The sequence below is a fragment of the Ovis canadensis genome, chromosome 11 (genome assembly GCF_042477335.2).
Source record: "Ovis canadensis isolate MfBH-ARS-UI-01 breed Bighorn chromosome 11, ARS-UI_OviCan_v2, whole genome shotgun sequence".
Lineage (NCBI taxonomy): Eukaryota > Metazoa > Chordata > Mammalia > Artiodactyla > Bovidae > Ovis > Ovis canadensis.
Window position 1 is genome coordinate 48,929,238 of NC_091255.1, and position 24,790 is coordinate 48,954,027.

At 44.7% G+C, this 24,790-nt stretch overlaps 2 protein-coding genes across 6 annotated transcripts in view; both read left to right on the top strand.

The window, feature by feature from the left end:
- The window catches only part of WIPF2 (WAS/WASL interacting protein family member 2), a 40,718-nt gene extending 32,709 nt beyond the window's left edge, over positions 1-8,009 (top strand). For all 4 annotated transcript variants that reach the window (XM_069543402.1, XM_069543403.1, XM_069543404.1 and 1 more), the window contains 3 exons: positions 2,034-2,240; positions 3,581-3,682; positions 3,920-8,009. In XM_069543402.1, the coding sequence (XP_069399503.1) occupies positions 2,034-2,240; positions 3,581-3,682; positions 3,920-3,960 (350 nt within the window). In that variant the 3' untranslated portion in view covers positions 3,961-8,009. The remainder of the gene's footprint in view (positions 1-2,033; positions 2,241-3,580; positions 3,683-3,919) is intronic.
- A 5,569-nt stretch (positions 8,010-13,578) lies between these two features.
- CDC6 (cell division cycle 6) lies at positions 13,579-24,660 on the top strand. Of its 2 annotated transcripts, none has more exons than XM_069543408.1 (12): positions 13,579-13,868; positions 14,700-14,890; positions 15,671-15,952; positions 16,078-16,277; positions 16,530-16,705; positions 17,066-17,172; positions 18,152-18,291; positions 19,375-19,475; positions 20,654-20,718; positions 22,873-23,075; positions 23,516-23,656; positions 23,967-24,660. In XM_069543408.1, exons 2-12 carry the CDS (start codon positions 14,713-14,715, stop codon positions 24,054-24,056), a joined length of 1,683 nt encoding a protein of 560 aa, XP_069399509.1. In that variant the 5' UTR covers positions 13,579-13,868; positions 14,700-14,712; the 3' UTR covers positions 24,057-24,660. The 2 variants fall into 2 exon arrangements, with proteins under 2 accessions (XP_069399509.1, XP_069399510.1); XM_069543409.1 differs by having other exon boundaries at positions 13,604-13,751.
- The last annotated feature ends 130 nt before the right edge of the window (positions 24,661-24,790 follow it).

Genomic DNA, 24,790 nt, shown 5'->3' on the forward strand with positions numbered 1-24,790 from the left:
CAGTGCCAGACTCCTTGTCTATAAGCATCAACCCATTACTGTTTCATGCTTAACTACAGTTACTCTATAGACATTCTGGCAGTAATTCAGGAGGAATAATATATACTCTTATTATTAAGACAATGTTATTTGTTAAGCAAAGTAGTCTCTCTATGTACTGTGTAAGTAACAACTTCTTATTGGGCATAGCCTAGGTACCAAAAGACATACCTCCATCTCACTGGGTTATACATTTGTTGGGGAGGTAATTAATACTTGTGGTTATTATGAAAAGCAGTATGTAGCAGTTTTCTTACTATGAAAGAGTAGGCGCGTTCTGGGTCTGTTAGATCTGTGACCTTAGATAAATAGCCAGAGTCCCCGTTTCTTCATTTATGCAATGCAGTGGGGATAGTGCCACATACTTGTACAGGGCTGGCTACAAGAAGTTTTGAAGATTAGTTCACCGGCTCAGTTGTTGTGGTGTGTGGACTTAGTTGCTCTGCAGCATGTGGGATCTTCCTGGACCAGGGATTGAACCTGTGTTCCCTCCCTGCACTGGCAGACAATTCTTAACCACTGGACCACCAGGGAAGTCCAATATCCAGCATGCTTTTGATATTATCTAATGCTTGATGGCAGATTTTTGACTTTTAAGGGTGAATTTGATATTTGGAAATGGCCAAAAGTCAGACATAGTTACGAATATTTTTGTTGGTGGTGCAACCTCAGAAAATGGGAAATGACCATCATATAATATTTGTGGATCTGTCTGACTGGGTTTGAAGACAATTCTAAAGAGGCTTTCCCGATTTTTTTTTTTTTTTTTGAGCAGTGAGCCTGTCGCTGGAAATATGTAACTTCTGTCGATGAAACTGTTATACATAATTTGAAAGGCACACATTTTAGTCTGTACTACTGAGTGCTGGAATAAGTGACATAGTCTATAAATGCTGTCAGGGAACAAAAGAGGGAAGCAGAATAGAGTGGATTGCTTTGAGAAAGCCTTGAGAAGATGGGAATTGAGTTAAATCTTCAAGGATAGGTAGGATTTGATAGTAAGGACTGGTCACAAGAGGAAAGCATAGGTAATTCAGGTTATTTAGCAAATATTGATTAAATACCTGCCATTTGCTATACATCTGGCTGAGCTTGGAAACTCAGATGAATGGACACTGCTCTGATTTAAGGAATGTACAGTATCCTGGGAAAGAAGCATATATAATGAATAATTATAATATAGCATAGTAGAGTAGTAGAGAGAGAGAGAGAGGTAACAGTGAGAGTGTGGATGAATGGTGCCAGTTCAACCTAGGAGGCAAGGAAGGAAAGAATGAAGGCGAGATCAGGTTACCCACGTGGTAGATTACTGTGTAAGCAAGGAAGATCGTGGGGTGATACTTGTGGAAGCTGAGGATTTGAAACTTTATGAGGTAGGAAATGCAGAGCCCTTGGAAAAGTTTGAGCTAGTATTTGAAGATTAGTGTGTTGTTGGTATGCAGAATGGATGGGAAGGCTAAGAGATCAGAAGCAAGGAAAACAATGGAGAGGCTTTTTGCAGTAGAACCGGCTAAAAGTGAGAAAGCCCTGACTTTGAATTGTGGAGGCAGGCGTGGAAAAGCCAAGAAGAAATCATCACGAATAAGTAGAGTTCTTGCCTGACTTGTCATGCGAAATGAAAAAGGGTCATGTATTCATTCTGAACTTTGTCTCTGGAAGAATGTGATGTTGCTGAAGAAATAGGAGGACTTCCTGGCGATCCGAGTGGTTGGGACTATGTGCTTCCAGTGCAGGGGGCACGAGTTCGACCCCTGGTCAGGGAAACTTAAGATCTCACATACTGCATCAGCGCAGCCAAATAAAGAAAGTAAAAATTTTGAAAAAGAAACAGGGCTGAGAGGAGGGGGTGTGACATTCAGCATGCTGCCCAGAGGCTCCTAGAGGCTGGCTCTTTGGGAAGGCACCGAGGTGCTCTTTTGGCCCATGCCTCTCACATCCCTCTGCCCATCACTGTCTCTGCATCCAAGCCTAACTGCTTTCGATTCTAATTGCAGCTCCTCCACCCCCGCCACTGATGATCCGAAATGGTGCCAGGGATGCCCCCCCTCCCCCACCACCATACCGAGTGCACGGGTCAGAACCCCTGAGCCGAGGAAAGCCCCCACCTCCGCCCTCAAGAACGCCAGCCGGGCCTCCTCCGCCACCGCCGCCCCTGAGGAATGGCCACAGAGATTCCATCACCACTGTCCGATCTTTCTTGGGTGAGTAGCTAGCAGTATTGGTCTCATAGCTCCTAAGGGACTTCACTGACTCCAGTGGCCACTGCACAGTGGGCATGGCCAGTTGGTACCCTCTTCACTGCAGTTCCTCTCCTGACTTCCTTTCAGACTTCTGTTCCCACCCATGTACATTGCTTTCCTTAGGTGAATTCTCAGCTCGACTGCTTTGGAAGAGATTAAAAGTAAAATCAGCAAGTGTTTTGCTAACTCTGAAGCCACTCTCTTGTTCCTCAAAGCTCATTATTTGTGGTTAGCTTATCTGATAATCCAAAGCCATTGACGAGCTCCGTTACTTTGAAGGAGTCACTTCATTTTTCTGGACCTCACTTCCCTTATCTGTGAAACAAGGAGATTGACTAAAGGGACTAGAGTTATCAGGTCCACTTTTGCAAGGTTATAAATGAATCTTGGGCTCCACCTGAGAGAGTCTGATTCATTAGGTCTGTCATGAAGCACCAAGTAAAGATTGTCCAGCAGGTATTGTTAGACCCTCTGTTGAGGGACAGGGAGGCCTGGTGTGCTGCAGTCCATGGGGTCGCGAAGTGCTGGACACAACTGGGCAACTGAAACTGTTGAGGAAGTCTGGAAAAATCTTCACGGTCCATTTTAGCCTGCGCACTGTAGACTCTTTAATGATTACCTCTTCTCTGCTCCTGCTCTGGTCTGTTCCTATTAAGTGGACTAGGGTTTTTGCTTAGAAGGTGTGCCTTGTGGAATGTGATCAAGTCACACCCGTAGGAAACTTGAGCTTTCATGTAGAGGAGCTGTGGGAGGTGGGAGCAGAGGCCATGCCATGGCTCTCCCAGCTGTGTTACAGAACTCCCTGAGGGGAGCCGGACCAAGAAGGAATCACCTGGTCAAAATCTCCCACTAGCTGGTAACACATATTCCCAGGTTAGCTTAATTTCTCCCAGTTTGTGGATTCAGTTCAGTTGGTTTCCCATGGTGATAGTCTTTAAGATGACTATGTCGCTAAAACAGAATTATATTTCCTTCCCCTCCCAGGCAAACAGTTGGGCTCCTTTACTGGGATATGCCTGGTCTGGAAACATCCAAACCAAAAGTTGTAAAGAACCAGTTTGTGGAAAGATGTAAAGAACCATTTCAAAGACTCATTCCTTAGTGTAAAGAGTCTTTGAACACACTCTGCATTCAAGGCATGGAGAGTAATACTGTTGCCATCCTCATGGGTTCACTGAGCAAGGCAGGCCCTCTCAGTGCGTCAGGAAGGGTTAGGAGTAGTGGTGAGGCGTATGGGAGCCGAGGTAGAATTAGGAATTAATTAGGCGGTGATAGGAGTTAATGCTGTATTCCTTTTGCAGATGATTTTGAGTCAAAATATTCTTTCCATCCAGTCGAAGACTTTCCTGCTCCAGAAGAGTATAAACACTTTCAGAGGATATATCCCAGCAAAACAAACCGAGGTAAGAAGAGAATCAAGGAAGTTCTTCCATAATTATGTAGGCTATAGAATTGATGTGTTTTTCTTAAGTTAACATTTGCTTCTTCTTGTCTGCATTTTCTTAAAAAGACAAAACCTCATCCCAGGTTTTAAAGGATAGCTCAAAGAGCCTGTCTGTCTCTCGTTTTAGGAATGTTTGGGTGATTCTGGGTCTGGTGAGTGACCTTATGTATGTGGTTTTTATTTATTTATTTTTCAGCTGCCCGTGGAGCCCCACCTCTGCCCCCCATTCTCAGGTGAAGCCTGACTTGGTCCTGCTCCTCAGGAAAAGGATGGACCCTCTCCTCTTCTCAGATGGTCCCTTCCATTCCCCTGAAACCTGCATGACAGCTCCTGATGTGTTTCTCCAGTGCAACCAACCTCTAGACTCCAAGCGCCCTCCCAACTCACCTCCATCTATGCATCTCATCTCTGGACTTGGTGACCGGACTCTCTGTATTGACAGCAGGGCCTGAGGCCCTGCACCCATCCCTCTAGCAAGCCCTGCTGGCCAGATGAGGAAGCAGCTTCCGTGTCTCCTGCTTTCCTCTGGGGAAAGGTGCCTTGTCGTGATGAATGAACTCACTGTCGGGATAGGGTGGAGAATGGTCCTCCCACCTTCTCCTACCCACTGTAGGGGGGTGGGGAGAGAGGAACTTGATGGCTACATTATCTTTCTTCATTTTAGGAAGCTGGTATGGCCAGGACTTCCGGGAGTGGGCATTTTTAGTGAAACAGGAAAGGAGTTTGCAGGGAAATGATCTGTTTTAAAGGTCAGGTTTGGAGCATAGGTAAGGAAATGGATCTGCTCTATTTTTAGGGGTATTTTGGTTTTGCTGTAACCCCACTCCACGCCCATACCCAGAAATAGGCTGGATAGAAACACTAAATACTAACCAGGTGAACTAAACATCAATGAAAAGAGAAGGTGAAAAGAACTGGGCATCCTTTCAGAGCTGGTCAGTTCCTCTGCAGCACAGGGATCAGGGGCCGTGGTGGGAGCACCCGGGGACTCCCTGCTCCACTTCCGCAGGTGCTGAGGCTGAGGGATGTTGTCGTTCTCTCACCACCTTATCCCCTCAAGAGAAAAGTCCCTTTCATTCATTCATTATGGATTCTCAAATCCCTAAAACCTCTAGTGAGAGATAGGAAAATAGGACCTTGGCCTTGGCCTTAACCTTGACCTCGAGGCTGCCTCAGTCTTTTACTGCTTGGCTCCAGAAGCCCCTGGCCCTTTCAGTCCTGTTCAGAAACTTCAGCCCCCAGGGTGACAAAGGAGGGAAGGGTGAAGCACCTTGTGGAAAGGTCCAGCTCTGTGGGCTGTGAAGACTTTTAACTAAGGCCCACCGGCTCTGAAATTCATAGCCCAGCTGACTGAGCAGGCTCTTCCCATTCCCTTCACCATTTAGCCACAAGCCTGCATAGGTTAACATTTCTGAGTAGAGACAGGTGAGGAAGCTTCTGGGGGGTCAGATTCCTCTGTGCCAAGAAGCACAGTGACTTGGGTGAGGTGTGCTTTGATCTAATTGATCTTCTGTGGCAGCCAGCAACATTGTTTCGTCTTCCAAGTCCTAGTTGAGCCCAGAGAAAATGGAGGTTCCCAGTCTAGGTAGGACCTGAGCTTGGATCATGGTATAGGGACTTGCCTTTCTCTGACAGCAGAGTGGAGCTCCATATCCAGCTGGTGTGGTTTGCTCAAGCCTTTGAGTGCAGACGCTGCTCAGAGCTTAGAGTGAGAGCAGAAGAACCATGCTGTTGTTTGGAACGAATGGGAAGAAGTCCACGAAGACTTTTCACCAGATACGTCACAGGCTTTAACTGTCCTAGGGACTTTCCAATCTATTGGATCACAAACTAAGGGTCTTTTCATGGTGCCCAGTGAAACCCAGGTCTTCCCACTGCTAGATGAGAGAGCTCTTAACTTGGGTTGCTTGTCTGGGGTCTGCTGTCCTTTGCCATGCCCTGGACCATTCTGACTGTTGAGGCAAACCACAGTTAGGTCTGTCACCATACTCTCCCTAATGGTTCTTTTATTTATAATTCTTATTTTCACATCTGTTAGCAGTTACCTCTCGGCAGTATCCCTGGCATCCTGAAGCCAGGGGAGCTGAGAGAGGGGATGCTAGTGGAGGGCAAAGGAGAAAGTGCAGGACTTGACACCACAGCAGAGTTCCGGGGCAGACACTGACCGGCTACTGAACTTGGACTGTGAAGTCTTCCCATTTATTTTTGAAATGGGAGTTGATGCCTTTTGTACAATGTTATCAAAGTGTTACCTTCCCCCGCTACCCCCCACTACTCAAACACAGAGCATTGAAATAAGCGTTACATGTAAAAGCCAAACCCCAGGTTTTCATTGGGGCTCCTTCATCCTCCCCTGTGACCTGCTGCCCCCCATATTCCCCAGAATCTGGACTGTGTCATGTGGGTATGGATTGTACGTTCAGTTTCTTGGCCTCATGGGAAAAGGCCTGGGACTAGATCTAGTCAGCTGGATTTTCTTCCGCAGAGCATGTTGATGACACAGTACCTATTTAAATGTCTTTGCCTTATACCTTATTTGGTCCCTCTGTTAATAACAGATTTATTATCATGTATATTTACTATTGAAGAATGGGAATGTGAGCCTCATAGTTACTGATCTATTTTGTACGCTGTAAAAAGCTTGTAATATAGGTTTGAGGTGGGCTGGCTATAAGAGCACTAAAACTTCTCACCTTTTAAACTGCTCTTTTTAATCTGCTTGTGGGAATGTCGTCTCTTCAGTGGAAGATTGGGTGGTCTCATGTTGAGGCTGTTGCCCAGTCCCATTAGCCCCCTTATTCCTTCCTGGAAGGAAGAGACGTTGCCCAGCTAAGCATCAGGAAGCTGTGCTAAAAGCCCTTGTGTGGGTTTGGTTTTATGCTGTTTTTCTCGGGTGGGAAAAACTTAATAGTTGTTTCTTACTGCCCTTTCTGGGAAACAGGCCAGTGGCCTCCAGGTTTTTCAATGAGCTTGATGTCCCCATGTCCTTCATCTCTGGTTCCCAAACCTGGATCACAGCACTGTAATATTCCAGGTTTTCTCTCTGGTGGGGGTTTCCTCCAGCCACAGCGCCCCCAGTAGTTTCACTGCCTGGGCCTGCTGAGCGAGAGCACTTCGGGTCATCCCACCAACAGATGGGAGGCTCCGGCCTCCAGAAAGTATACCAGCTCTCTCAGCTGGCGGAGGCAAGGAGACTGGCCACTGCACTGGGGGCATCCCCTCACCCCACAGCTTCCCAACTTGAAACCCAGACTCACCTCCAGGGAGAGGTGAGAGAAAATTGTAAATAGACTTGCTACAGAGCAACTCAGGGTTGGGGTGTGTTTTAATTCTCCTGATCACTTGAAATAATCTGTAGGCTGCGTGCTTATGGGAGTGGGGGAGAAGTGTGACTCCAGGGTCCTTCCCTTCTGCAAAGCTCTGGGGGTGGAGTAAAGGGCGGCTGAGGCCCTTTGATGGCACTACACTGAGCTGTCTGTTCTTCTGGAAACCCAACCTACAATGAGCTACAGATCAGATTCCTGACATTCCAGTTGTAGGCTTGCTTTCCCTGTTGAATCTCAGTCCCCAGCTCCACGTGGTCATGGTGGTTCTCTGGGCGCCACCCTAACTTAGGGAATGGGAGGCATTACAACTCTGCCTTCAGCACTCGTCTCTTAAAAGCAGAATGAAGCAAAACGACAACCACCGTCAAAACACTTAGAAAAACAAAATAAAGGATGACTAACCGAAGGAAGGGTTTGGTTCCATTCAACTCCACGTTCATTGTGCCTTTACTTGTGTTAGACTTCTGTGCTTTCTTCCTCTGTCCCTCTTTGAAGCAATTAAATCTTCCTTGATAACTGCTGTTTCCTTCTTTCTACTCTTGTTTCCGACAAGTGAGTGGGTTCCCTCTCTTAACTGTCTTGAACCTCATTCCGCTGGTGGCAGAGGGGCTGAGCCTTCTCTTCTCATGTCTAGCCTTTGTCTTTTCGCATGGCGACCAGCACGGGAGCCCTCATCAACACTGAATGCAAGACTAGAGTGATGTGTGTGAACAGCGTGTGTATGTATGTGTGCGTCCATCTTGGCATGTCGATCAGTTTCTCTCTTTTTAAGAAATAATTTATTGTATGATTTATTTTGGCGTTGTTTCTGATTAAAGTACTCCCTCCCCCACTTAGCATTGATGCCCCCCCATCCCCCCGCCCCAAATGTGTAATCTGGTCTCAGGTTGGATTCTTTGGTACATTTCTTCTGGATGCCGTGCAGTTTAATTAAACCTTGCTAAAAAACAAACACAAAAACCTGAAAACTGTGTACTCTTGTCTGGGATACTGCCGCAAGTGGTGGCAGAGAGTGGGAAGAAGTCTGCTGTCTCAGGGGTGTCGTTTGACTCTAGGTCCCCTTGAGACAGTAGAAACACTCACTTGGACATAAGCACCTGCAGCTTCCTGAGAATTTTCCCCCCTCCTCTCCTGCTGTGTTTGGAAACTCAGTTCCACTTCACCAAGCTGACCAGGTGATCCTGAGAGTTGGTCATTATTTGTATTTGCCACTAACTCTCCTTGGCCCATGGTTTCAGGGAGCCCAAGGAGATCCCCCAGGCCTTGTCTCTCTGTCCCTGATGGTTCTCTCCGCCTGTACGCATGGTGGATTCTCACGGTGAGGTGTGAAGAAAAGGTGAGGGCAGAACACGGACTGTGTGTGTCGGTTTTTTTATGTGGATGTTGGCTTTTCTCCTTCACTCCTTTTTAAGTTGAAATCTTAGCTGACTTCCTTGAACTTTGACTTTAGGTGTCGAAATTGAACCAGACAGTCTCGGCTTACTGTGGTCAGCTGACATAATCACCATGGATTTAATGAGCTTAACCTGTACTTTCATCACTAGCAGAGGTCTTGGAATTATTTCCTGGACCGATTCATAACGGGTGTGTGGATGAGTCACTCGCATAGTTTTGATATAAAAACCTATGGGGGAGGGAGTGGGGGGTGGGGGAAGGGCCTCCTTTCATTTTCATCCATATTTGCCAGATAGGCCGAATTCTTGATTCTTTGATTCATCGTTGTTATTAATATGATAAATAAACTACCTATTTATTGATGTAATTGTTCCTCCTGTGCCTTTGAATAGCTCTCAAATGGAGCTTGCCTAAATGACCCTTAACTTCTAACTTCCTATCAGCTCTCTCTGTCCTTTTGGGATGATATTGCTAGTCACACCCACCAGTGCGCACAAAGACATGCGCACAGACTCACAAAAGGATGCCAGACAGGTTCTTCCTGTGTGATTTCATTCCTTCCCCCATGATACTGTGTGTGAATTAGCAGGTGATAAGGACACTAGTCTGTCCCACTTTTAACTATTACCGAGGCATACCTGCTTACAGCGAAAGTGTCACTTCAGTGTTTCCTGACCCAGCCCAGCCACAAACTGCAAGTTACTGTAAGGAAGCTGCCTGTCTCTGACTCCCCATTACTCTGCAGACAGAGTTAAAAGGACTAAAGGATCCTCATCACCCTGGAGGATAACGATGGAGAGATGCTTTGTCTCTGACATCACTGGAGCCCAGTCTGGATCATTTTACACATAATTCATTCTCCACTCCTAGGTTTAGGCGAATGTGAGACTTAAAGGACTGTATGCTGTCTGACCACAAAAAATGTTCACACAAAAGATGGATAGCTGCTTGGCAGGAATATCTTTTCCATTCATTCAGCAAGCACTGATTGCATATTTTAGCTCTGTGCCAGACACTGACAGTATGAAGATGAATAGGACATGGTCTTTGCCTCTAAGGAGCTCACAGTCTAGCAGGAGAGCAGAACAGCCACCAGGAGAAACCTATGAGGTATACTAAGAGTCTTTATGGTAATTAGCCAGGGAAGGATGGTGAGCAGCATTGCAGACATAGGAAACAGCACAGAAGAGGCACAGAAGCAAGAAACATGATGGTATCTCATCGTAACTACTGGAGTACTGGAAAGAGAAAGCTTCAAGTAGGTATCCTTTCAGAGACCTTTCAACCTGGACATTCTGCAGTTCTCTGCCTGCTTCCCCAGTAGTCCCTAACTCTTGTAGGCTTTTCTTGGACTGCCGGGAGCCAGCGTGAGGAATCCCGCCCATGACAGGTCATGAGGGAGGAAGCCTGACAAAACGCAAGGACATGATTAGGCTTCAGGGGTTCCCCCTGGAATTTCCTGAGCATGTACCCCAAAAACCAAAAAATCTGCCGGCTTTTGTACTCTGCTCTTCTGATATTCTCAGAAAAAAGTCAAGTCATGGCTTTAGTCTTCTGCATTTGAAAGGGATGTTTCAGTTAAACCCCTCTGATAGCTCTCTAGCTTGCCTAACAGGTTCCCCGGACCTCTTACAGCTTGTGAATTGCTTACAGCCCCCCAACCGTGAGAGGCACAAAGCTTAAAGCATCTTAAAGATCCAGAGCCTTTTCTAAAGAGTTAAAAATCATATTGGTAGAGGGTTTTCACTGTTGACTCAATGACTGCTGCCAGGCCTCCATATTCTTTATCTTGTAGGCACCTGGGAGGATGTTAATGTAAATGGGATATGAAAAAGATATATAGTAGTTTTGATGTTAGCAACACCAGACTTTTGAGTTAATTTCTTTTGTTATAAATCACTGTACTCCTTTTGCTTGTTATAAGTTGCTGTATCTTTGCTATGTAAGAATGTAACTTTATTTAGTGCTTTCTGAGAGTGGCACCAGACTTTGGGAAGATCAACACAAATAAGTCTTCTGGTTGACAAACCCTTATCAGAAAAAAGGCTGTAAAATGTTAATTGGCCCTTTTGGCTGGAAGATGGTGTAAATTACCTAAGATTTGTGTATACAACTAGGTATGCAGAGAGAAACGCCTGGTTTTGATAAGAAGCTGGGCTGCTAACGCTGCATAACTTTGTGTTACCCATTGATCTCCATGTATTATCAAAAAGTATAAAAGGCCTTCTGAACAATAGAGGACGGGACAGTCGCTGGACTGGTTTCCCCCATGTCTCCTCTCTAATTTCTGGCTGAATTCCCATCTGGGGCGTGGAGGCTCACCATATCTACTTACTTGTCCCGGCTTTTAAGATCCACGCGAGGGGGAGCCCAAGGTGGGGCACCCCCCAATATTCAAGAGGACACTGGTGGCCTAACATAGATAGTGCAAGCTCCTTGTCTGGAACTTTATTGGCTTCCCACGTAAACCAAGTTATTCAGCCTTCTTTCTCCACTTAATTTTCCTACTACACTATTTCTCCCTAATCTAATCTTATATTAATAAATAAGTTTTTTCCTCGCCGACTCTGTCCATCCTTCGAATTCCCTGGATCCACCAGGGCTGGACCCCGGCATTGGACCAGTGCTGTATTTCCTGGTGGATGCTTCCATAGGTTCCAGTATCCACATTAAGTACCCATGGCTTCTTCTGCTCCCTCTGTAATTAAGATAGGTAGGTTGTTCACCACCATCCCTTAAAAGCTCGCTGGGCACTTGTTACCGTTGGTTATGAAGGACAATTTTTAGGTGCCCAGGTTATAGAAATAAATATCAAGAATGGAAGTTGCTTCCTAGGTTCTATTGCCCTATTAAGAGATCAGAAATACCAGCTGGTAAAAAAGCCTCGATTCTATGGTAACACTTTCTCCATTTGTGGCAGCCTATACCCTTCATTCTTACAGTGTTCATCTCCTAGAAAGCCTTCCTCAAATGTGTTCCCTTGCCCTCTCTCTACTATAGGACCTGCATCTGTCTATTGGGTTCCCTGGTGGCTCAGCTGGTAAAGAATCCGCCTGCAATGTGGGAGACCTGAGTTCAATTCCTTGGTGGGGAAGAGTCCCTGGGGAAGAGAATGTCTACCCACTTCAGTATTCTTGGCTGGAGAATTCCATGAGGTCTCAAAGAGTTGGCCATGACTGAGCAACTTTGACTTTCTATTACTCCTTGGATGTTTTAAGTGGTTAGGAGTTTGATCTCCTTTCAGACTTCCTGGGTTCGAATTCCAATTCTTCTACTCACTAGTTGTGTGATCTTGGGCACATCTCCTCAACCTCTCTTATTTCTGTCTCCTTATTAGTGAAATGGAAATAATTACAACTTCATGGGGTTCCTATGAGAATTAATAGGGTGATATAGGTAAAATACCAGAGCTCAAAGCCTGACATACACATAAGTATTGGCTTTTATACCCTATATGAATCAACTACAACTAACTTGATTGTAATATTGTTGTTTTCCTATTACTTGCTTTTATTGCTCTATTTCATTTGATATAGAAGGATGAGAGATAAATGCTTACCATCACCTAGAATATGGGTTTTGGTTTTTAATGGCACCTGAGGCTTAACTGGGTTATTAGCTTTGGAAGCTGGTCTGTAAATTACTGCTCTAATTTATATTTTTTCATTAAAAGCTCAGCTTGCCTCTTCTATAGAGGTCGTCTCTGGTCCTGAAACCCTTGTATTTAGCCATTAAAAAATATTTTTAAATTAAGGGGCCATAATTCTCTCCACTCCCCACATTGTGTGGATCAATGGGGACTAGTAATGGGAAGGTACACAGAATATCATATTCTTATCTGTAACAAAATAAAAGCAAAGGCCTGGCCCTATTTCTCATCTTTGAAACACAAATAAGGGGGCTAATGTGATGAAGTGCAGTGTTATTTATGCAGAGCTTTACAAAGAAACTGACTTTGGTACCAAATAATGATCCTAGGCCCTCAAAGCCACCAAAAATTTTGTGACCTCTAACCCTCAGCGGATTTGCTTTGTGCCTTGCAGTGTTGAGCATTAGTAAAGCACTTGGCATCAAACCTGGCACCCAGAATTGCCCAAATAATGGTAGGCATTGAGACATTACTTTGCCGACAAAGGTCCATCTAGTCAAAGGTATGGTTTTTCCAGTAGTCATGTATGGATGTGAGAGTTGGCCCGTAAAGAAAGCTGAGTGCTGAAGAATTGATGCTTTTGAACTGTGGTGTTGGAGAAGACTCTTGAGAGTCCCTTTGGACTGCAGTTAGATCAAACCTGTCAATCTTAAATCAATCTTGAATATTCACTGGAAGGATTGATGCTGAAGCTGAAGCTCCAATACTTTGGCCACCAGATGCGAACAGATTCATTGGAAAAGACCCTAATGCTGGGAAAGATTGAAGGCAGGAGGAGAAGGGGATGACAGAGGATCAGATGGTTGGATGGCATCACCTACTCAATGGACATGAGTTTGAGCAAACTCCAGGGGCTGGTGATGGACAAGGAAGCCTGGAATGCAGCAGTCCGCGCAGTCGCAGAGTCGAACACGACTGAGAGACTGAACTGATTAAATGATTATGTAGTAGCTCTCTGAAAATCTAGCCCGTTCAGTTCGGTTCAGTTCAGTCGCTCAGTCGTGGCCGACTGTTTGCGACCCCATGAACACGCCAGGCCTCCCTGTCCATCACCAACTCCCGGAGTTCACTCAAACTCATGTCCATCGAGTCGGTGATGCCATCCAACCATCTCATCCTCTGTCGTCCCCTTCTCCTCCTGCCCCCAATCCCTCCCAGCATCAGGGTCTAGCCCATTAGGATAATAAAAATAGGTACGTGCAACACTGAGAAAGGGCACGAGAACCAAAAAAGGGCGTGGGAATACAGTCGCGAGCTGCAAAGACTACATATCCCGCCGGGCTTTGCGGCGGGGCCAGCCGGACTCACTCGGCCTCGGCGCAACCGCGGGTCTTTCCGCAGAGGCCCCGGATGTAAAAGGACTTGTGGGCGTGGCCTCACTGTGGCGCTAAGACCTGGGGCTCTCTTATTGGTTGCGTACCCTCCAGCTTGATTGGCTGTGAAGGAGGGGGCTGCCTCCAAGGCGCGCGCTGCGCTCTGGCGACAGCCAATCAGAAGCGTGGAAGGGCTTTGGCGGGAGGCGGGAAAGCTGCGGCTGTGCAGATTTGGCGCGAGCGTGGCTGGGCTTTACTGCTGTCTGTGTGGGCTTTATCCAGCAGCTTGTCGTGGACAGTCCCTAAAGTTGTCTGCCGGAGACGTGAGGAAGAGCCGGCACTGAGGTGACGCAGCCCTGTATGGTGGAAAGGAGAGGAGGCCCGGGTCCTCTCCTTGGGGGCGGCGGAGTTTGTGAGAGCCTGGGGCAAGGACCGCGGGAGGAGAGCTCAGATCTCAGGAAGGTGATGAGGTCGGGGTCGGGTAGCGAGGAATGCACCCTCGGAATGGTCTGACAGTTGTGCTGAGTGCGATATGAGGGCGATGTTCCCCGAACGTCTGGGATTCTGTGGGGCCGAGGTTGGACGGAGTAGGGACTGAGGGCTTGGGGAAGCCTATAAGTATGGAGGCTGCTGCGCTAAAATGGTGATAATGATCTACTCCGGGCCTGGAGCTAGAGAATTAGAAGTGCTATAGGCGCCAATTAAGATCAACTTCTTATTGCATGGCTTGAGTGGTTAAAAATTTGGGTTCTGGAGCCAGAATACCTGGTCTTATATCTTACTTTGCTATGATGTTGGGTCTCGCTGCCTCTCAGTTTTCTTATCAGTAAGAAAAGGATAATAGTACCTACCTCTAAAATGGTTCTAAAACTTAAATGAAAGTAAAAGTCGCTCAGTCGTGTCCGACTTTTTGCGACCCCATGGACTTACAGTCCGTGGAATTCTCCACCAGAATATTGGAGTGGGTAGCCTTTCCCTTCTCCAGGGGATCTTCCCAACCCAGGGATCAAATGCAGGTCTCTCGCATTGCAGGTGGATTCTTTACCAGCTGAGCCACAAGGGAAGCTTAGTAAATACCTAAAATACTTATGACAGCCTGTTATGTATAGTAGGTAGACAAGGTATTTCTTGTTGCATAGATTTGGATATGAACCAGAATTAAATGCTAAAATATTGTCATAACATAATCTGATTATGAAATGAGTGTTGATCATTGGTTTAAGTTCCATGTTAATTATTTTTCCTTCACTTTTACATATTGACTGGATGTCCCCTTCCTTTTTTTGTACCCAGCTGTGCTGCCATCATGCCTCGAACCCGTTCCCAGTCACAGGCTACAATCAGTTTTCCAAAAAAGAAACCGTCTCGGACAGTGGACAAAGCTAAAAGCTCCAGTGACACCAAACTAGAATTGACAAATGCCCAGGCTATCCTGCGTTCTTCTTGTGCAAAAATTCTGCCTCTTAGCCCCAGAAAACGTCTGGGTAAGATAGCCATTGTTTGAGTACTTTTTAACCGGTAGCTCTCAACCTCTTTCTTAATGATAAGATGACTTTGAAACAGCTTTCTAAGTACAATTAAGACGATTCTATTCCCTTTGGTTATTTTCAGAATGGTTGCTAACTGCTTACTGAACTTCAGAGTTAAGCTACTTTTGAAATCACTTTCTGAACTGCTTCATAGGGCTGATCTTCAGTTCCTTAATACTGAGCTTGATTCTGTCACTGTTCGTTATATAGTATTTTGAAACTTGCCTCAGTGGTTGTGAAATTATGAGAAACAGGTGACAATTCTTGTGGTTGATAATCCTTTCTTGTTTCTTTAAGTTTTCTTTTTTCCCTTTCTTGTTTCAGCGCATCTATTTTTAATGAGGGGTGATTTGGTAGTATCTGGAGACATTTTTAGTTGTCATAACTGAGGGGATGCCACTGACAGTGGGTGCTGCTCACTATGATACAGTGCACAGGACAGTCCCCCACAATGAAAAATTATTTGGTCCAAGATATCAATGATGCCTAGGTTGGAAAGCCCTGTTTTAGAGCAATCCTAGAATTTCCTCCCATTAAAACCTCCACCAACTAGTAAGACTCAGTGGTGCCATCTGGTGGCCGATGTTTGCTTCTGGCTGAGAGGCATTTTATTTTGGTGATTCTGACCCTGGTAGAAATTCCATCCCCCTTTTGAGGGGCGGATGCAGAGATCTTTCCAAATCCTTTTACTGTCCACTGCTATAAGTGACCCATTCGGATTTTAATATGTTTCAGGTGATGACAACCTGTGCAACACTCCCCGTTTATCTCCCTGTTCTCCACCAAAGCAAGGCAAGAAAGAGAATGGTCCCCCTCGCTCACAGACATCAAAGGGACGCAGACTGGTATTTGACAATCAGCTGACAACTAAGTCTCCTGGCAAAAGAGAACGCACCAGAGTTCACCAAAACAAAATACATTCCTCAGTTCCGAAAGGTCAGGACATCACAACCGATTCTGAGCAGAGGTGTCCGCCGGAGAAAGAGTCTGCATGTCTGAGACTGTTCAAGCAAGAGGGTTGGTTCTTTCATGGCAAGCTGTTAGTGCAGCCTCGTAACCAAGGCTGGTGATTCCAAGTGAAAGGCGGTGGGTCTTCTCGGTACCCTCTGTTGTGTCTAATTGTCCTTTCATGTCTGGCACAGGCACTTGCTACCAGCAAGCGAAACAGGTCCTGACTACAGCTGTCCCGGATCAGCTGCCTGCCAGGGAAAAGGAGATGGATGTCATCAGGAATTTCCTAAGGGAGCACATCTGTGGGAAAAAAGCTGGAAGTCTTTATCTTTCTGGTGCTCCTGGAACTGGAAAAACTGCCTGCTTAAGCCGAATTCTGCAAGACCTCAAGGTACATTGAGAGTCTGAATTATGATGCTCTTGCTAAAATGACATCTGGTTATTAAGGGTTAAGAAAAAGTGGAAGTACTTCAGGGATTGCAGTTTTCTCCCAAATAAGACATTTTAAATTTCATTGTCAAAATCTTTCCAAATGAAAGTGGAGCTTATTTTCTTATATGCTGTTAACCCCTCAAAGACACATCACATTCCATCAGAAGTTTATCCGAGGCCAAACTAACTTGCCTGTTTGCAATTTTTCTAGAAGGAACTAAAAGGCTTTAAAACTATCGTGCTGAATTGCATGTCCTTGAGGAGTGCCCAGGCTGTATTCCCAGCCATTGCTCAGGAGATTTGTCAGGAAGAAGTATCCAGGCCAGCTGGGAAGGACATGATGAGGAAACTGGAAAACCATATGACTGCAGAGAAGGGCCCCATGATGTAAGCGTTGCTCTGCTGCATGTTGCTTTGTGAAAGTCTGCAAGATTTGTTGCCCACAAACTCACAGTCTCGTCTCTTGAATTTATCAGTTTACTCATAAAAAGAACATATCCTATATTTTCTCTCTGAGAGGTAGTTACATAAGCTTAAAGGGAAAGAAGAAAAGAAAAAAGAAAAACCTTCTAATTTCAAATTGGGGGAAAATGTTTTTAAGCTCATTGCTGTATGTTACCAAATGGGGTAGATGACTACCTTCAAACTGGTTTGAGCTGTAGGAATGTGACCTAGAGTCAGCCCACATCAAACCGATTGGAGAGTTAAGAAGGTGAACATGGATCCTCATTGTTTCTTTCTTTGTAGTGTGTTGGTGTTGGACGAGATGGATCAGCTGGACAGCAGAGGGCAGGATGTCTTGTACACACTGTTTGAATGGCCGTGGCTAAGCAATTCTCGGTTGGTGCTGATTGGTTAGTGCTCTGTTGTTCATGTTACGTGGTGGTTCTAAAGACTTCTTTTTTAGATCTGTTCGGCTTATGAGTTTTGTTGTTGTTGTTTTTTCACCGTGTACATGGCTTGTGGGATCTTAGTTCCCCAACCAGGGGTTGAACCTTGGCTATGAAAGTGAGTAGTCCTAACCACTGGACTGCCAGGGAATTATCACCTATTACTTTATCTTACACCAGCTTTCTGCTTTCTTACCATAATAAGGTTACTATAGGGACATCCCTGGTGGTCCAGTGGTTCCACACTTCCACGGTAGGGGGCATGAGTTGGTCAGGGAACTGAGATCCCACATACTGTGCAGCTCAGTCAAAAAAGAATAAAAATAAATAAAAGAATTTTTTTTTTAAGGAAAGTTATTATAAAATAATAGGGAACTTAATCAAATCAGGGCTTCCCTTGTGGCTTAGCTGGTAAAGAATCTGCAATACAGGAGATCTGGGTTCAATCCCTGGGTTGGGAAGATCCCCTGGAAAAGGGAATGGCTACCCACTCCAGTGTTCTGGCCTGGAGAATTCCATGGACTGTATAGTCCATGGGGTTGCAAAGAGTTGGACACACAACTGAGCGACTTTCACAAATCAAATCAGTTTTGTTACCTCTGAATAGAAATGACATAAGACTGCATTTCAGCAACAGTCAATTTTGGGAGTGTCTGGTCCTGCTATTAGTCAAAATTTAAAACCTAATTTGAATAGAGCATTCTTCCCACATGCCGCAACGAAGGCCCAGCACAGCCGAGAAATAAGGAACACTTAAATAAAAAACATTCTTCGATGATTGTGTACATCTAACCTAATGAGTATTGAGAGTTGGGGACAAGTGGGAAGCAACAGTTGGAATGCTGGATTATGACTAGAAATTTTATTCAGCTTTCAGAAGGTTTATTTTTCCTTTTAGGGTGATTTGACCACTGATGATAAGTGTTACATATCTCCTCCTCAGGTATTGCTAATACTCTGGATCTCACGGATAGAATTCTGCCGAGGCTTCAAGCTAGAGAAAAATGCAAGCCACAGCTGTTGAACTTCCCACCTTATACCAAAAATCAGATAGCCACCATCTTGCAGGATCGACTGAATCAGGTGAGTGCCAAGCACTGTACCAAAGTGTCTGTTCCTTGTATCACCTGTGAAAAGGAAACCTAACAATGGTTCTAAAATATTTTGCTTTGACTCCATTGCTAAACAAGGCATTCCTGTGGGCCATAGTGAGAACATTTTTGTGTGAATTTCCACCTATGGCTCCATTTATTGGGTGCTTCAGTATTGGAATAAACATAAGAGAGGAGTCACTCAAATGCTTCTCTAATAGTCTCATGGAGCAGGAAATGGCAACCCACTCCAGTATTCCTGCCTGGAGAATTTCATGGACAGAGGAGCCCGGCAGGCTATAGTCTGTGGGGTCGCAAACAGTCGGACATGACTGAGCGACTAACACACACGCAACAGTCTTAAAATAGGACCTGAGGGGGCTTCCCTGGTGGCTCAGTGGTAATCTGCCTGCCACTGCAGGAGACACGGGTTCCATCCCTGATCCGGGAGGATCCCACAAGCCTTGGCGCAATTGAGCCTGGCAGCCGCAACTGCTAGAGTCTGTGCTTCACAACAGGAGAAGCCACCTCAATGAGAAGCCCGTGCACCACAACTAGAGAGTAGCTCCTGCTTGCCACAACCACGGAACAGCCCACGCAGCAATGAAGACCCAGCGTAGCCAAAAAGAAATAGAAAAAAAAAAATAGGACCTGGGACCTCCCTGGCGGTCCAGTGGCTAAGACTTTGCACTTCCAATGCTGGGGGGGCACAGCTTGTATCCCTGGTCGGGGAACTAAGATCCCGTATGTCTCATGGTCTGGCCAAAAAATTTAAAAAAAAAATAGGACCAAGAAAGCACTTTCTCTTGTAAACGACCAAGTAGATTTTAGTATAGTGTAGTTTTGGTAATTTACGTTTCAGTTGCTTTTTTCCCCTTTGTGAACTTCTACCACATTCCTACAAAATGCTTCAATGTATGAAATTCCCATTCCTAAGCAGTAAAGGCATCTCTTAGACCCTACAGTTTGGTCAATCAAGTTTAGAATTAAGCGTGAAAGTACTCATGTCTGAGACCAAAACTGCAGAAGAGGAGCTGTGTACTTTCAACTGTAAACTTCTATGTCTTGTCCAAAGGCATTTAATGACCAGGTCCTAGACAATGCTGCCATTCAGTTCTGCGCCCGCAAAGTCTCTGCTGTTTCGGGAGATGTTCGCAAAGCGCTTGATATTTGCAGGTGAGTTATGGCACTGGTGGCTGCTTTTATTAAAAAGAAGAAATGCTGTTAATTGTCTCGTGTAACTCAAATGAATGTGGCTTAAGAGGCTCCATTCTGCCACGTTTTACGTTCAGAAAGGAGGACTTGTTTCTCAGTGGGGAGCTCTGCATTTCCACCGTGCTAATGTCTGAAACATTATCAGTCCATTACCTACAGAGGGAGAAACAAATGAGATGTTGCTGGCACTCCCTGTGGTGATTATAGATTGGTTAATTACATTTGTATTAAAAAAGACTCCAGTTTACTTTTCCATTAGCTGGTCTCAAGCAGGTTTATTTATGGACCTGAACCATCCTTGCCTTGAGACTTTTTTTGCCCCTTCCTTTGCTTTTGTGAGCACCCCTTCCTCCAGCTGGTGGTCCTCCATAGTTGTGTTCCAGACCTCTCTCTCTCCCGCTTCCCATCCCCCAGCCTCTCCTGCTGGGGAAAGCCTCTGTGCTGACTGATGAAATTTCTTCTTTCCCAGTAGGACACTGGGTCCATTAAAATGACACTTGCTGTGTTGGCCCGCTGGTCCAACCTCCCCCTACTGCCATGCAGAAGATCCAGGTCTGGTGCATGGCTTCCTGTGGGCAAAGTACTTTGGAGAGAGCAGTGGGAGAGTAAGCTCTTCCTCTTGCTAGATGGTGTGATCCTGGATTTGAAAGTTCTTCCTAGTCAGCAAACTACTTGGATAAAGACTGCAGCTATGAGCAAGAGTCATGTAGGCCGGTGTGGTTTTAGCCTACACACAGCCTATGTATAGATAACTGCAGGCTCCTCTTTTAGGGCTGGAGTGTATGGGTGGTGCTGTCTCTCTTTAGTCAGTCACCCACACTGCGTGTCCTCTCTTCTATCCATGACATGTTTTCCTTGTCCAAAATATTATCATTGGCTCAATGTATGATGACTTACTCAGCCTCTGTAAGAGGAAATCGAGTAGTGTTGAAGTTTCTCAGGTTCCCTGGTCCATGATTTATTTCGAGGCAATTAAGTCCCCTGGAGTTGAGGCATAATCCAATTTTCTTGGGTTTTAAAATTATAAAACATGTTGCTTTGTGTTAATGTGCCTGTTTTGGGGCTTGGTGGTTTGGTGTGGTGTTTGGTTTGGCTCAGCCTAAATTAACTCTAGAAATAACTTTTTTTTTTTTTTACAGGAGGGCCATTGAAATCGTAGAGTCAGATGTCAAAAGTCAGACTATCCTCAAACCACTCTCTGAATGTGAGTAGTTTATCTCTGTTTCCTTTTCCTTTATAATTAGAAGCTTTACTTTTCTGAAAGAAATAAAAAGATGAGATGAGCATAGTTAAATCCTGTTGTCCGTTTGTGTATGGGTGTCTGTGTTTTTCATCAGTTTCATCTACTTTGTTTCAGTCTTGCCTGCCAGTGCTGTAATCCACGCATTACTGGAAATGGGTTCTCCAGGGTGTTACATGAATCGTTGGGACAGTCGGTTTTCTTTCCAAGTCCTAGGAATGAAAACTAGACACTAAGATTGGATCAGCGTCTCTCTGGGTGCTTATATCGAGTGCACTTTAGGTCTTGATATAGGTGAAAGCAAAGCCCAGGAAATAAGAGTCAGACAGGGAAAGAATTAGTTCCACTTGGGATATCGCTAGACTTTCAACAAGTCTCAGAGGGTGGCGATACAAAGATAGCATTGCTACAGTAAACTGCAAGCTTTCACAAAAACGACAAAATTAGTTTTCCTTTCCCTCAGCCTTGTCCTCTTAGCTATAGAGGATGTAAAATGGCCGTGAACTGCATATCTTGTGGTTAATATCCAATGTTAATCTTTAGAAACAGAACAGTCTGATTTGATTGTTTCTTCCTTATCATCAACTTGTTGAAAGAAGATTAATAAAAATATTTCAGAAGTAGCCAAACAGTGCTTTGACTGATAGTAGGTAATATCTGCCAATGCACAGACTAGATACTGGTTTCTCTTCAACTTTTTACATCGTTCCTTTTTTCCCCTACCAGTAACATTTAGGCTCGTCAGTGGACCTGGGGAGCACCGCTCACACACACAGAACTAAAAGAATTTGTGACTTCTTATCATAAATTATTAAACTAATCTAATTCCTGTCTTTTAACCGTTGGTAGATGTGGTTAGCTTTAATGGCTTTAGAAAGCTACAGGGAGACTGACTTTAACTAAATATAAGAAGACACTTTCCTGGACTTCCCTGGTGGGTCCAGGGAAGTGGTTAAGACTCCGCACTTCCAGTGTAGGCGGTGTGGGTTTGATCCTCGGTTGGGGAACTAAAACCCCACATGCGTCGTGGTGCAGCCAAAAAAAGAAAAAAGAAGGCACTTCCCAGTAAAGAGCACAAACTGGTCTTCTTTTGACACAGTGGGGGTGTCCCAGTATTGAAGAGACTCAGACACAAGCTGGGTAGGTGACCTCTTCTTGGAACTGTTATGAAGAGACTCAGCCATTGGATAGGGAGTAAGACTAGACCTGAATTCTTCTCAGCTTTGTGAGATTCTGCCTCTTGACCACTGAACTCCAGTTTCTCCAGTATGCTTAGTGCTCGGTAGCATCCCGTCTGTGATCATGGAATTGAAGCAGTGAAGGACAGGGAAGCCTGGCGTGCTTCAGTCCCTGGGGTTGCAAAGAGTCGTACACGACTTAGTGGCTGAACAACAACAACTGAAGCAAACTCTGTGGGACAGCTGACTTGGTCTCAGGAAGTAACATGAGGCAAAGTTTGTTACAGAGCAAATCCTCTTCTGTCTTGCCATTCCTGCATCCAGACAATGAGGCCACAGTCCTCTGTGGCTCCTTGGCAGTTTCCCAACCTCCGGCCTCAGAGATGGTGCTATCTGCTGAAATATCCGATGACATTTTCTCAAGTGTTGCTCTCCTGGAGATTGGCTTGGGCAAATGAACCAAACCTCGAAGGTCATTTGGGGAGGCTATCAAGAGGACTTAGGACTGTCCACGTTTAGCCACTCACTTGATTTGAAATATTAGGTAATTTTTCCAGCCTTTAACAATGACCAGGCCCAGTCATCTTTGATTCAAGGTTCTGTCCTTCTTTGCCTTTGAGATATTAGGAACCTTACATTAGTTCTCTGTCTGGTCCTTATTCTTTCATGAGTAGACTTCATCTTTTTGACAGTAAATTGCATCATACAGGATGAAACAGCTCACCGTTCTGCCCAGAAAGATGATAACCTTACTTTCCGACTCATGTCACATTTTGGCATCTTCCTGAGGATCGCACTGTGTCTCATCCTTCGACTTCTCGTTACAGAACTGGAACCTCTCCTTCCACCAAAACTTAGTATCATCTGTCTCGATTCATATTTAACTGTAAAAGTACAATATTTTAAAAATCGAATTAATCCTGATTTATTTACTTGATAGGTAAATCACTCTCTGAGTCACTGGTTCCCAAGCGAGTTGGTGTTATTCACGTATCACAAGTCATCTCGGAAGTTGATGGAAACAGGATGACTTTGAGCCGAGAAGGAGCACAAGATTCCTTCCCCCTCCAGCAGAAGATCTTGGTCTGCTCTTTGCTGCTCTTGACCAGGCGGTTGAAAATCAAAGAGGTCACCCTGGGGAAGGTTAGTCAGGAATCTCAGCAGATGGAGCTGGGGTGGAGAGGAGAATCTGCTTTGCAGAGCAGAAATTTCCTAAAGGCCTATGTTGCTGCAGCTGATGTGAATTAAAAATGGATTTTAACGGTGAGAATAAGTACTGGTATCATGTAAAAGGCAGCTGACTTTTATTTCCCTTGGGCTATGGTTGAGACTTTACCATTAATCTTCTCCCCGTTATTTCTGCCTCTCCCTATGAAACACAATAAAGCCCCCTCCTTGCATCACACTGTAGGTTTTTGGCGGTACCTCCAGAATGCATTTTCAAGGATTTTATTGAAAATGGAGAGCATTGGGGTATTCCGATAACTCTTTTGCAAACCCAGACTTACCTTATTTTAAAAGATTACAAAGTTAGAAGAGATAGGGCTTTTAAACGACATTTGATTTCCCTTGTTTCCTTCCAGTTACACGAAGCCTATAGTAACGTCTGTCGCAAACAGCAGGTGGCAGCTGTGGCCCAGTCAGAGTGTTTGTCACTTTCAGGCCTCTTGGAGGCCAGAGGCATCTTCGGATTAAAGAAAAACAAGGAAACCCGCTTCACAAAGGTACAACGAACTGCTTCTCTGTGACATTGCTTTTAGTTGTCCTGCTTTGAAGAGCTTATATTTTGCTAAAGTAAAGAGGTAAAAATGATCACAGTTGGATCAACACTTTTTTTTCGTTAGGTAGGATTTAAGGTGTGTGGAGATAGGGCTATAGTATGAATCAGATTCTTTTCCCCCCATGTTATTGGAAAAGCAGTGTTTAACTTGCTTGACTCTTGTGAGAAAAGTTTAACATAGTAAAGGTTTCTGTAATAAAAACTTGGCTTTTGTGAGTTCCCCACCACAAAAAGTCCTTTTCTCTTCCTTGCAGGTGTCTCTGAAGATTGAAGAGAAGGAAATAGAGCATGCTCTGAAAGACAAAGCTTTAGTTGGAAATATCTTAGCTACTGGATTGCCTTAAATTCTTTTCTACTAATACCCCACCCGAAAGTATCCAGCTGGCATTTAGAGACCAATGGAGTCTTCATTTTAGTACTTTATACATTCAGGTCTGAAAGCAGATGACCTTTTTTTACTTAAAACTGATAAAAAAATAATCTATAGATTCATGACTATTAGCACAGAATTATATCTTTGAGTTTTATTATATTTATGCATTACAAACTACCAAGTAGACCCTTTTTAATTACGCTCACCGCCTCTACCCTGAGTGTGCCCCTAACCAACATGCTTACAGGTATACAGATGGATGCTGCCGAAAGTTCATATATTGATTTCTTAGTCTCCTCAAACATTGGTATATTTTTAAGAACTTTTGGATCAGAGGAAGCAGAACGAAAAAGGAGACTCCAGACAAATAAGCCAGTTGACGTGGAGATTTGGAGGACACTTTGATCAAAGGATATCTTTTTTTTTTTTGGAGTGTACTGTGTTCATGTTATGTTGCGGATGCTTCCACACTGTGACATTTTAAAGACTTGTTGAGTTTCCTGGGCACTCCCAAGGTTGTGGGGGTGGTCAGGAGAATGTGACTACAGATTGTGAATATATTTATTTTCAAGTTACAGTCTTTGTTTTCTTCAGCTATCACGTTTCAAGAGAGCTCAAACTTTTCAGAAGGCAATGTGAAAATTCCTCCCCAAACCGTCCCACGGTCCTCAGCTGAAGCCACTTGTTTCAAGATGCCCTCGTTTG

What these genes read in the sequence shown, in the direction of transcription:
- CDC6 (XM_069543408.1), top strand. Translation starts at nt 14,713, where the DNA reads ATGCCTCGAACCCGTTCCCAGTCACAGGCTACAATCAGTTTTCCAAAA. An exon ending in AAAGCGCTTGATATTTGCAG is followed by an intron (nt 19,476 to 20,653) that starts GTGAGTTATGGC and finishes TTTTTTTTACAG; the next exon opens with GAGGGCCATTGAAATCGTAG. An exon ending in AGGAAACCCGCTTCACAAAG is followed by an intron (nt 23,657 to 23,966) that starts GTACAACGAACT and finishes TCTTCCTTGCAG; the next exon opens with GTGTCTCTGAAGATTGAAGA.